A 13,496-nucleotide genomic window follows, 5' to 3' on the forward strand; every position below is an offset into this window, starting at 1 on the left:
TCAGAAACTATAAAACCTGTATGGACTGACCAGAGAACTTTGTCTCTCTCTCCTCTTTTCTGTTCTCTCACAACCATTGTAATCTAATATAGGATAAAATGCCCCCAAAACTTGTCTTTTCTGAGTTTTGTTTCAGAATTAAAAGTCAACACAAAATAAATGACTGTCAGTTTTCTTCATATCACTATATAGCAAATTTCCAGGAATAAACAGATGGAAAATAAGTATATGTGGAAAGAAGAGGATGGACTACAAAACAACCTTTCTGATAATTTTAAAAATGAACAGATCCTCGGTCTGCTGGCTATGTTTAGCCACTTTGAAATAAACAGGAGTCAAAAGTGAAAATCAGGATTATTTTCTTAATTTGTGGAGATCTGACTTTTCAGAGGAGCGAGCGTGTCGAGCGGACGGCGTTGATATATTTCACTGTTTTCTGTTGACTTCCTGTCTTCCTCCAGAGATTTCTGCTCTGCTCTGACCTTTGTGTTCAGAGATGTTTTCCTCCCCTGTGTGTGTGTGTGTGTGTGTGTGCGCGAAGGTGTGAGCGTATCTGTTTATCTGTTTGTATCTGTGTGTGTGTGTGTGTGTTGTGTAGAACAGGGGAAAACAAATCACCCGCTGTAGTTCTCATTAGCAGCAGTTTTGTGTCAGCGCTGAGAGATCAGCTGTCAGCTCTCGGCCTTCCTCTGCAGCTTCACCTTTTACCGACGATAATTACACCATTTAACGCCAAACACTTCTCAAACAGCGGCCTGCAGACCCGCAACTGGTTCAAATGAGAGACCAAAGAGGGTCTCTGCATTATTCACGACAAAGTTGGAGTCTGAATGAAGAGTGTTTAGACTGTTTTCACACCCAGCAGGTTTGTAAACATGAAAGGTGTTCTGTTGAGGTTCTGACGTTCGTTGGAATTTTTTCTTAAGCAGAGCATCTGTTCTTTTGCAGACACTTGTCTAATACAGTTTAGTGTTGTTTTACCCACACACTTTCTGTTTTTATGCATACATTGGCTTTGTTTTCACAGCTAATTTAAATGTGGCAATGGATGCTTTGTGGCAGCGCTGCGCTGCTCCACGTTATATTTTACCTGAATGTCCTGATAGTGTATATACTGTAACCTTTATCTACAGTAAAGGTGAAAAATTTTATAAATGCGTATATCTCCCTCTGTCTTCATTAGGCTGCCATTTTTCTCACCCTAAAACAAAGCTTTTGCACAACAAAAGACATTTCCACTGCATGGTACAGCTCGACTCAGCTCTTCTCGCTTTTGGTACCAAGGTCTTTATTTTAGACAACATATAGTACTCAGTGTAGATGGAAATATGACACAGTGACACAATTCCTGCTATCCCAGCAACACACAGGTGTTTAGGTCTTGAGAAGCTGCAGCCTTTGTTCATTGACAAACTGTAAGCAACACTGTACATTTACTGCCAGGCTGACAGCTTTGCTCTGCTGTATTCACTTTCACTGCTACTACTCTCCGTCTCTCACGTGCTTAAACATGCACTCACCATGCTACGCTATTTTGACCAATCAGTGGCCCGCAGTGATTTCAAATTTTATCTTTCAGTATTGGCACAGCTGGCTTTAAACCTCAACCAAGGTGATACCAAAAAAGTACCAGCCTTACATGCCATGGAAACGCAGAAAAAGCTTTTAGAAGAGCACTACAGAGAGAGCATGCTTATATTTACAGTAAAGCTGGTGGATACTGTAGATATTTACAGATACTGATATTGATGATTCACTGAAACCCATATTATGCTAAAGTAGTTGTTTTATTTTAAGAAAATAATGGCACCATATTTCCTGCACTGACACTGAAAGTTTGGCATTGTGCCTAAATCATGTGATGCAGAATCATCCAATAAGAATGTATTCCTATGAGACTTTATCTGTAATGTCCGGCTTCCATTATTAACATCCTGTACTGACTTTTTATTTGTCCATGTCAAGTGACACTATTTACCACTGACTGAAAAAAGACAGAGACACCAGAATAACTGAACATTGTGAGATTATTTTGCAACAGAATATTGTTTATTTGTTGTAGAAAATTCACCTGTTGGCACTCTTCTTCTGCTGTTTTTATAAATAATGAAAACAGAACTTCTGATATGTTTGTGAAAGAGCTACATTAACTTCAGTAACAGGAGAAATTTCAGTCAGAACTTTGCTAGATTATAAAGCTACCGTGACAGTTTCAGGTCAACCGAAATAACAATAACATTAAAAAGAACTATGGCAAAAGATAAAACATTAACAGTCGGGATGAGTTCACTGACCTGGTGACAGTCAGCAACAACAGACCTCTAACACAAAGTAGAACATTTCAGAGCATTATTGAGAGGACACAACAGTATTTGTACAGTATAAATACCCACACAACATTTTCCTCCTGTGCAATTTGTGCTGTGGTTTTTGCCAACATGATATGATGCATAATACATCAGGAGGAAAAACTACTTTATCTCCATTTAATCAAAACATGACAACAGAAATTTTCATTTTCAATGATGGAAAGATAAAATCAACAATAAAGTGCAGGAATGGCATTTGACACTTGCTACAAAGTTTTTGCATATGTTTGTTAACAGATATTGAAATGAAGATATTTAAGTATTGATCAAATGCATAGAAAGTGCAGGCTAATTTGGCAAAGAAAGAATGATTTGGCAATAAGAGATTAATGAGGAGCTACATCATTCTGCAAGTGCAAGTTTCCATGATATCTGTCATGTTTGAGTCACAGTTCATTTTTAGTTTGAAACAGAGTTTTAAGGATGATGCTAATTGACACCATCCACTAGATATGCAAGTATGCTAACGTGAAAAACGTTAGCATGGACCACAGTGAACATGAACACATGAAATCAAACTGACATCACTCCTCTCTGCATATAATGTGTCACTATCAGCTGGAAACTTCATATATTCAGGTTTTGGTATTTGTGTTACATGTTCATCTATGCCTGGTCCTTTCATGTGGAAAATAAAAATGAATGTTGTATTTCTACAGAGAAAAATTTAGTCCTGAATGTGTATTGTTTCATTAAGTTTTATATTTTTAAGTGAAATTAGAGTTAATACACCTAAAATCATGCTTCAAGGCTCACAAATCCTTTCAAATCCTTTTGGTTTAAAGCAGCAACATGTAAAATATAGCCACCTGTCGAAGGTAACTCCAAACAAATAGGGGGCAGCATTTCCCCAGGGTGGTCGCTAACAGCTGCTCACTATACCCTCTGCTGTAACCATCTTTGGCTGTAGCTAGGCCTACTAGCTGTCCTTAGCTCATTTAGCCATGCAGCTGAGCAAGTTTGGTGAGTTTTATTTTGTTTCTGTTGAGGTTGAAGTGGATTTCTCGTTGTAGTTTGGTAAAAGAGAGAAACTGGGGCTAGTAAGCATGCTAACCGCAGTGGATAGCATTGCAGCACAGTGCAAAGCATCTTTAACATAACTGTTTAACTTTTTCACATTCTAACGTCAAATGTTATAATGTTAGTTCCTTTTTAGAAAGTTTTAAATTTAAATTCAGGCCTTATTTTACACATTGCTCCTTTAAGTTACTTCATTGTCAAAAATTGGTCTAGTTTAAAACATGGCACACAATCATGTAAAAGTGGGATTATGAGGTTTTCACCTGAGCACAGATAAGAGTATGACATGCCAATGTTTGTGTATTCCTTTACTACCTATGATGAATTTAACTTTGTGTCTTATAATCTCAGTCTGATCCCCAAACCCAAGTTAAAGTTGTAGGTTTAACAAGTGGACGTCTGTGTTTACTTCACCACAGATTCATTTGCCTTTGACCCGTATTCCTTGTTGTTTGAAACTTGATAAAAAATCTTCCCTCCCTTCACAGACAATTGTTTGACATCACTGTGTGATATGTTTTGTTACTGACTTGATGAAAGTATCTGTTACACATATTATATCTGCGTACAGTAGAAATCAATCAGAAGTCATGTCCACCTTTCCTAGGTTAAAGTTATGGTAGGTTAAAGTAAATTTTTAGCCTCAGTGACGTGTCACAGTGAGCATGTGAACATGTTGTCGTTCAAGATGCAATGCTTTGTGTTCATCCTTGCTAATAGGGCTGGGTACTGCACCTCAGTACATTTTTGGTACCAGATTATATTGGTCCGTAGCACCAAGTATCAAAAACTTTCACTTATTTAAGTTGGAACTTTGTACAACTGCTTTGTTTGTTGAATAGAAAAAAGACAAACATGCTTACATTTCTTAAATTATTGGGAATTGTTTTAGTCTCAATACCAAAATCAGTAACACTGTTGTTCCAGCCCTGATATTAAGAAATCTAAAACAAGACCCTCCCGTATTTGCTACCATGTTAGTGTTAGCATGTTCACATGCAAAATATTAAGATGAAAATGTGAAAACTGGACTTCTGATTGATTTCCAGTATATAATAATCACATACTCTCTTTTAAACCTCCTAACAGTGGCATTTACCAGCCCTCCACCTCCACTATGAAGGGCTCTTTGACGGGGATCCTGCCACTGTTGACGATCACACACTCGGTGTACGGCAGGTTTCTGTCGTTGGTGTCCTGGAGCTCGATGGTGTGAACCACAGCCTGCCAGAGGAGACAAACACAAGCAGGTTAGACACAGTACAGGTGGAAAAGATTCATACTCTAGCTAGAAATCATATGTTTGTAGAACATTCTGTGACTGTTCCCGCTGGTGTAAAGGACATTGTCTTGTAAAGTTCCCAGAATTCCTGGATGGTCACAATGTAGAGTTCTTTAAAAGGTAGGAGGACGTTATTTGGCAGACTTTCAGGGAACATTCAGGGCATTCTGAGAACGTTTAGTGGACCATCTCGGTTAGAAATTGTACATTCTTAGAATGTTTTGAGAACATTCTCAGTGGTATAAAGGCCATCACTTTGGAACCTACCCAGAACGTTTCTGGATGCCCAGGATGTATAATTCTTTATAGGGGAAAAGGATGTTATTTGGCAGACTTTCAGGACACATCCAGGACGTTCTGGGAACACTGCAAGACCATCTCAGCTAGAATTTGTACGTTCCTAGAAAATTCTGTAAATGTCCCTGCTGGTGTAAAGGGTGTCGCCTTGTAACGTTCCCAGTTATTTGGTAAACACTGAAGGAACATTCTGGGAACATTTAGGAGACCATTTCTGCAGGACATTTCCTCTGGGTCTCTACACTACAGCACAACCTTTAGTGACATTACAGCAATTCCGTCCTGTTTTGGTCCTATATAGGTCCTTCCATCACATCACTATAATGGTTTGAGAATCTTTACATTATAGGAGTTTATGCAGAGCCTTTAGGGGACCAAAAAATTGGTGACACATATCAAAACATGTTAACAAATTAACCTTTATTAATATTTATGGGACTTAACCCATAGTTAGGAGCAGTGAGCAACCACTGTACAGCGCCCAGGGACCAAATCAAACTCTGGGCCAAACAGTGACAAGAGAATTAATTTAATATTCATATTTTTGATGGTGGGGAAACCGAACATGAACCTCAGAGTGAGAAGGTCCTTCTGGGGCAGGACCTTTATGTTCAGAGGTAAAAGTGCCAGTGTGCTTCTCAGCAATTCAGTTCCTATAAACTCTTTTATTGAGCATGTTAATGTTGGTGTGGTTGATTCAAATAAAATATAGCATTTCTGTTTATACTGCTGGACTTGATAGCCCCAAAGCATGCTGTAAGTTAACATCAGTCAGTTATCTTTTTCCCTACAGAAACATTAATTTCCATTCCAAATTAAACATTCTCATATGACCGATAGGGAACCATATGGGAATGTTCTCTGAATGTCCCAAATGTCCTCTTTGTAGGATTGCTATGTGACCATAAATTAACTAAAACGGAATGTCCTCTAAAAGTCATATAGTGAACTTTAAACATCAGTCATCCATCACCTTTAGAGAACTTTTGGAAATGTTAGAACATCCCCTACTACATGGGTATATTATCAGCAACATCTGTAAAAAGCAGCTTTGGTTATTCCTCCATATCTCCACAGTCCTGAGTGCATTATCCAGCTTGTACAGTACAATGGGACGAGGAATATCTGTTAACATTCTGGGTCAACACAGTTTTAAAGCTTTGTTTTAGTCTTTATTTTTACAGTAAAGTTGTCTGAGAAGCAGTTAAGCATGGGTGTCATTTAGATTTAATCAGTTTTGATGCTGTTTATCAATTCTGGTTGTTGATTCTTGTTACATTAATCGAGCATGAAATTCCAAAATCATCCTCCTTGTTGTGAACAGAAGCGCACTGCACTGCGTTGCCCTCTTAATATGGTGGTGTTTGTAGACACGTTGCTGCTGACACATCCACCAAATGAGACAAAACATACCTCAAATCCCGTTGCATACCGTTTCTAGGAAATGTGTTGTTCATCCTGGAAACTGTAGCAAAACGTTGCACAGTGTTTTCAAACCGAATGTGCTCCAGGACTGCTTCCTGTGTGGAGCCACTGAATCTACACAGGAAGTCAGCTCACCTGTGGCACAACTTTTCCGAACAAAGAGGCAGGCAGCCCTCATGTAGATGCCCTTTCATCCTCTGTAGTTTGGGTTGTAATAATGTCTTGTTTGTTTGATAGTTTAAGAATGAGTTTAGTAACTTTTCTCAGCTGTCCTCAGACATGTCTGAGCCAGACTCCACTATGGATAACAGTATTCAGCTGACAATATTTCTTAATCATATTTGTCAATGTGAATCTCACCACATGTCACATCAACTAACTTTGACAATGATTCTTCATACCACAGATTTATGAAAAGAGTCCACCCACCATCCCATCCAGGACTTTGCCAAAAACAACATGTTTCCCGTCCAGCCACGGTGCTTTGGTCGCCAGGATGAAGAACTGTGATCCGTTGGTGTCCGGACCGGCATTCGCCATACTCACCTGGTACATGAACACACACACACACAAACAATTCTCCATTTCATGCATCATGTCATCATCATTTTGATTTGTTATGTTTAGGTTTTACTTACTAAAAAAGTGGAATGAAAGTAGAAAAATGCAGTGGTTCAAAACATATCGCCTTAATATTCTCTAATACTGAGCTGTAAGTCAGAAACAGACATGCAGACGCGTGTGCTCACCCAGCCTGCTCCTAGGTGCTTCAGTTTAAAGTTTTCATCGGCAAAAGTCGTTCCGTAGATGCTGTGACCTGCGTAGAAAAATCATTTTGTTATGACCTGAAACCTAAAATCTGTAAAAACATTTCAAAAGTGAGCATCAAAATGGAAAGCTGAGAAGTGGATCGTACTGCAGAAGGAGTTTGTTTTTCATGTAGAGAATTCAGTGTACAAGCCAACAGAAAGTGAGTGTTTGATATTATTTATTTAGCAGAGTATCGCTTCGAGTCTCATTCCCACCTCCAGTCCCATCGCCGGCTGTGAAGTCTCCTCCCTGGATCATGAAGTCCTTGATGACTCGGTGAAACTTTGTCCCTTTGTAGCCGTAACCTTTCTGCAGAAATACGCAGGAAACTTACTGTCTGCACCAACACAATCAAACACAATGAACACTACAGAGGATTAGATGACTGCGTAAAAGATCACAGCAAATGAGAGACTCAACAACAACAAAGACTTGAGATGGAATTAACAAAAATGCAAATATCTTCTTGATAAGACAATGTAGAATTTCAGAATTTTTTAAACTGAAAATACATGAAATAAACGATCATACTAATAAATTAAATATATTTGCAGTTAATTTCAAAATATAATATCCAGTAGAAACAGAACATTGACTTGAGATATGAACATGAAGGACAGTATAATTTACTGTTACATTAAGGGGTAAGTTTCCCTTTAAAATACTTCTTTTAATAAGAAAAAGTTCTTGCAAATCTTTTAAATATACACTGCCTGGCCAAAAAAAAAGTAGGTCAACTCGCTACCTGAATATACTGAATGAGCAGGTTTTTCCATTAATGGATTTTTTCTTCCCTGAAAGCACAGGAATATTCCAAGATGACAATGCCAGGATTCATCGGGCTCAAACTGTGACAGAGTGGTTCAGGGAGCACGAGACATCATTTTCAGACATGGACTGACCACCACAGAGTCCAGACCTTAACCCCACTGAGAATCTTTGGTGCTGGAGAAAACTTTACGCAGCGGTCCGACTCTCCCATCATCAATACAAGATCTTAGTGAAAAATGAATGCAACTCTGGACAGAAATAAATGTTTATAAATGTGACATTGCATAAGCTTATCAAAATGATGCCATGGCGAATGTGAGCTATAATCAAAGCTAAGGACAGTCAAACAAAATATTTGGCCAGGCAGTATATATCCAATTAAATTACAGGCTGGACACTTTTACTCCTGATGTATAGACTTCGTGGAGTTTAGGATCATGTATGCTGTATATGCTGCATAAAATAAGTGAAAAGTTTAGGGGAAATAAAAAAAGAAAACACAATGTGGATATAAACAAGGTAAAATATACAAAATGGAACAAATGAAACAGCTGTCACAGTTACGTTATGTGGAGATGGTAACGGTCATATTAACAGAAACATCTTTAGACAAATTTACACACATGTTGTGAATACATGAGATCATTTGCACATTAACATATATTTATATGTGAAGATTAGATACCTGAATGACTTAATACTATATGTGCTGAGGACAGAGTTTCACTGTGTGTGTGTGTGTATACATCATCAGCCTACCTCTCCGGTTGCTAGGGCTACAAAGTTATTGACAGTGAGCGGGACGACCTCCCCAAAAAGGCCGATAACGATCCGCCCCACCTCGTGACCTGCTACTGTGATGTCAAAAAACACCTGGAAACACACACATACACACACACACATGCAGAGGGTAGTCAGTCAGTCAGAGGTGTGGAGTGACAAGAAACATTCACTTGAGTACTTAACTACATTTAACTGCAAATTAGGCAGCGGTGGAATGTAACTGAGTACATTTACTCAAATACTGTGCTTAAGTCCAATTTTGAGGAACCTTGACTTACTGGACTTTTTGCTCCACTACTTTTATTTGACTACAGATTCAAAAAATCAGATTGCTGTAACTTGACAGATATTTCAAATGTGATATGACTCACGATTAATAGGAGTGATCATTTTTGCATCACATTCGTTTTTAGTGAAAAAATTTTTTTAAATCATTAGCATTTGTTGGGGTCTGTACCAAACAAACACGTTCTCTTACATCTAGAGAACAACATTTATAGGCCAGGACATCTCTGGAGCACTACACTACTTGATTATAAGACTGTTTTCTCACACATTTGTCTTTTATCAAAAACCTGCAGCTTCTGTGATTTGGTTATTGCACCTTTCTGAAGAACATACACACACAAACCAGCTTCAATACATTTACATCAAAACTAAACAAGTTCTTTTATTCCCCAAACGTTCTGCTATCTTACCTTCGTCTGTGTGGTTTGGAGAATAAAACTGATGGATTAGTAGCACAAGCAGGACACTGACTAAAGAGAACACAAGTTTAAACTTCTACTTAACCATGTGATTGTAGTATAATAAATAAATAATATATGGATACTGTGTTATATATAAGAGTTAATCTCTTTACATGATGAATACATCTCAGTCTGTTTGTAATATTTTCTATCACTGACAGTTATATACATATTCATTTTTATTTCATGAACAGATCCCTCTTAACACAATTTCAAAATAAAAGCAGGTGTCGACAGGTCTCAGTTACTGGCCTACTAATTTACACTCTGACTTAATAACTGGATATGATTTTATATGAAAGAATGTGATGCATTAATGTCTGCACACATTAATATGGAGGTCAGGTCGGGGTGTGTGTGCGCGTGTGCGTGTGTGTGTGACGGCCTGCAGGCAAACGCACCACGCATTGTCTCACTTGAATGGACACGTGTACAGCTGAGCGCGCGCGCGTGTGTGGTTACCATCTCACCATTTCTAGAAGGATCTGTGGTGAGACAAGTGTGTGTTGGGATCCAGGCCTGCGTCGGACACGTCGTCTCTGTGTGTGTGTGTGTGTGTGTGTGTGTGTGTGTGTGTGTCCACGGTGCAGCAGCGCGATGTCTCAGTCAGCAGAGGAGATGCAGCTTTGCTTTCATGCAAATAAATGCGGCAGATCCCATCATCACCCACCTTCTCGGTGACTTTCGGTCCTGTCCGCGAAGCAGCGCCGGACACCGACCGCAGACGGGCGGCAGAGAGGAGGAGGAGGAGAGCGGGGAGGATCGTCCGGAGCTCCATCTTTAGCCGGAGAGAGCGGCGTCGGGTCCCTGCTGGGAGTATGAGAGACGAAATCACAGCGAGTCACAGCTGGGAGGCTGGCCGGGAAACAGCGTTCCAAGCCCGGCTGCATCACTAGACCCCTCCCCCTGTGGGCTGAACCTGCATCAAAACCCTGCCCACTGAGGAAGAGGAGAGGAGAGGAGGAATAGTAGAGGAGAGGAGAGAAAGAGGGGCGGAAACAAGGGGAGAAGGGAAGGAGAGAAGATGAAACAAATTGGACATGAGGGAATAAGAGGATACATGACATTAAAGGAGAGGAGAATATGTAGATGGGAAAAATTAAAAGAAAATTAAAAATTAAAAGACACCAAAGGCAGTATAAACACTGCCTGGCCAAAAAAAAAGGCACACTCTATTTCGCTGGACTGCCTTAAGCTTTGATTACAGCACACATTTGCCATGGCATCTTTTCGATAAGCTTATGCAGTGTCACAACATTTATTTCTGTCCAGAGTTGCATTAATTTTTCGCCAAGATCTCGTATTGATGATGGAAGCGTTGGACCGCTGTGTAAAGTTTTCTCCAGCACACCCTAAAGATTCTCAATGGGGTCTGGACTCTGTGGTGACCAATCCATGTGTAAAAATGATGTCTTGTGCTCCCTGAACCACTCTTTCACAATTGATGATGAACTCTGGCATCGTCCTCTTGGAATATGCCCGTGGCATCAGGGAAGAAAAAATCCATTGATGGAAAAACCTGCTCATTCAGTATATTCAGGTAGTGAGCTGACCTCATTTTTTTGGCAACATAACATTGCTGAACCTCGACCTGACCAACTGAAGCAACCTCAGATCATAACACTGCCCCCACAGGCTTGAATTGTAGGCACTAGGCATGATGGGAGCATCACTTCATCCACCTCTCTTCTTACCCTGATGCTCCCATCACTCTGGAACAGGGTAAATCTGGACTCATCAGACCACATGACCTTTATCCATTGCTCCAGAGTCCAAAAACCAAAGCTTTACACAGTGAAACTTTTCACATTTTCATTAGTTGGATTATTGTTGCTGCTGGAGTTTCACAGGAAAATAGCATTGCAGAATCTCCAAAGCAATTAAAAAAACAAGTAAAATGCCTCCATATTGCTTGTCTGGTGCAATCCAAGTCTCCTAAAGCCCCAACATGCCAAGTTGACTTGAAAGATGTCATTTACACCATTTTTTTTAGCCTAAATCTTCAGTGTAGATTCTTAGCTTGGAGCCACGTTCACACCGTCTGAACTGGGTGTGTGTGCTGTGATTGTGTGCACGCTCAAGTGAATGGCACGCCTGGGCTTTAGGAGACTTGGATTGTGCTTTTCAGTTCGAAAACTGGTCACCATTAATTTAAATTGTTGAGTTTCTGCAGCACTGTTTTCCTATGAAACGCCATTAGTGTTTTGTGGACTAAAAAACTAAACCTGACCTTTGGCATGAGGATAAGTAGATAATGACTGAATTTTTCAGTGAACTATCCCTTTCAGTAATCTTTTGTATTTACAACATAATCTACACAACATTGAAAAAAGGCTACACAAGAATCTTTGTGCAATCAGGTGAGCTAGCTAACCTACTGAATCACTGAGCAGTACCTATCCAATAAGCGGATTAGTTGGCTACGTGTTATTGAAATTTAATGGCTAATCAGCTGTATTATCATCCCCAGTCTACAGACACTCTTCTGAGCCAAAATTAATCGTTTTGTCACTTCACAAGTCAGAGACTCTGACGGACCCTCTACTTCAGAAACCAGCAGTGAAGGTGCAGAGGTCTGTCTCCTGAAAAATCCCTGGTGTAAAGCCTATTGCAACGCACTTGAAATTTGTCTGCAACTGAGTTGCAAAAAAGCTCAACTTTCTGAAACTGGTAGTTGAGTGGAAGTTTCACCATGTAAAGCGAGCCTTAAGAAAAACACGACACACTGTAAAAAAAATCTTTAAAAAAAATCACAAAAATGCTCTGAAACTAAAACACAAACCCCCAGAACAACCAAAAAAGTCACATTTTTATTCTGTTCATTAGAGAGAAAAAAAACTCACCATTCCCGACCAGTGGGCTGAGGCCCTCCAAGATAATATGAGGGGCTCATGAGACAGAAGGAAAAACATTCTTGCTGAACAACAGATTTGTCTCTAATCTCAGTCAAACCATCTGTGGATAAATAAAGGTTACCTGTCCTGTTTGTGTCGACCTTTAACATCCCGAGCTGATAGAAACACTAACATCTGTGTGTTTGATCATTTGTACTAACAAGCAGAATGTCACACCTGTCAGCCTGCAAAACACCTGGAGGATCATATGAGCAAAGCTGCAGGATCACACACTGATACTGAGAAAATGTAGAAACAACATTTAGCTATTATTATTCATTCAAGTCAAAGCTGAAAGTGGGCAGGTTTTAAAACAAACATTTTAATAATTTAAATCTATGCTGTTTTATACAGTATTCATCCAGCTGTATCTGCATGAGCATCAACAACAGCGCCCCCTGTCTGCTGGAGGAGCAAAATACAGACAGATCCAATCATTTCAGTTTTTATCTTTTTTACACAGACGTGCCTCTTTTATCATCAAACATCAATATCCTTTATGTTAGCAGGCAGTATCAGTTCTTTTACCTTGAACAAAATATAGATCACTTTTACAGAAACACAGAAAAATTACTCTGGAAAAAAATGTATGGTAGTCAACAGTGAGAGACAAATGATTTCTTGATTCCTTTTGACTTGTTCCACGAATTATGATCTTTGTCCGTTGAAATGCTAATTTATCACTGCCCACATACTTCCATGCATCCTTTATGTGGGGATGTTGAGCAGTACATCCACCAGAGGGCGTCACTCAGAGCCAAAAATGACCCCAAAGAGGAAGAAGAGTTTTAAGTTTCTTTAAAAAGGTGCAAAAGAAGAGGCAGCATTGTTGACAGTGGTGGTGTGGCCATTAAATACATTGCAACGTGTGGATGGAGAATTCTTTTCACTAACTAGCTGATGACGAAAGTCATTTCCAATACTTTGAGATTTTTAAAACCTCCTCCTCGTGTCCTGTAGTTGTGACTTGCTGGTAATATTGTCTACACAGCTACACTGTCCCCATGACGACCAGAGTCATCCTATGTCATCTGTATCTGTAAGCTTTCGTACATGTGCAGAAATATGGATAAAATTAACAGAGTGCGAACAGACA

At 39.5% G+C, this 13,496-nt stretch overlaps 2 protein-coding genes across 2 annotated transcripts in view; one reads left to right on the plus strand and one right to left on the minus strand.

Annotated features, from left to right (window-relative positions):
- Positions 1-4,225: 4,225 nt before the first annotated feature.
- Positions 4,226-10,405, minus strand: ppic (peptidylprolyl isomerase C). Its single transcript, XM_084728172.1, has 6 exons — positions 10,177-10,405; positions 8,734-8,847; positions 7,419-7,512; positions 7,143-7,210; positions 6,823-6,939; positions 4,226-4,613 (listed from the first exon to the last, which is right to left on the minus strand). The coding sequence occupies exons 1-6, from the start codon at positions 10,282-10,284 to the stop codon at positions 4,485-4,487; spliced, it is 630 nt and encodes a 209-aa protein (XP_084584298.1). The 5' UTR covers positions 10,285-10,405; the 3' UTR covers positions 4,226-4,484.
- prdm6 (PR domain containing 6) overlaps positions 6,843-13,496 on the plus strand; it is a 115,513-nt gene continuing 108,859 nt past the window's right edge. Inside the window, exon 1 of the mRNA XM_084728170.1 lies at positions 6,843-6,942. Within this exon, the coding sequence (XP_084584296.1) occupies positions 6,890-6,942 (53 nt within the window). The 5' untranslated portion in view covers positions 6,843-6,889. The remainder of the gene's footprint in view (positions 6,943-13,496) is intronic.

Source organism: Lutjanus erythropterus, chromosome 10, assembly GCF_056507025.1.
Source record: "Lutjanus erythropterus isolate fLutEry1 chromosome 10, fLutEry1.hap2, whole genome shotgun sequence".
NCBI classification, from domain to species: Eukaryota; Metazoa; Chordata; class Actinopteri; order Lutjaniformes; family Lutjanidae; genus Lutjanus; species Lutjanus erythropterus.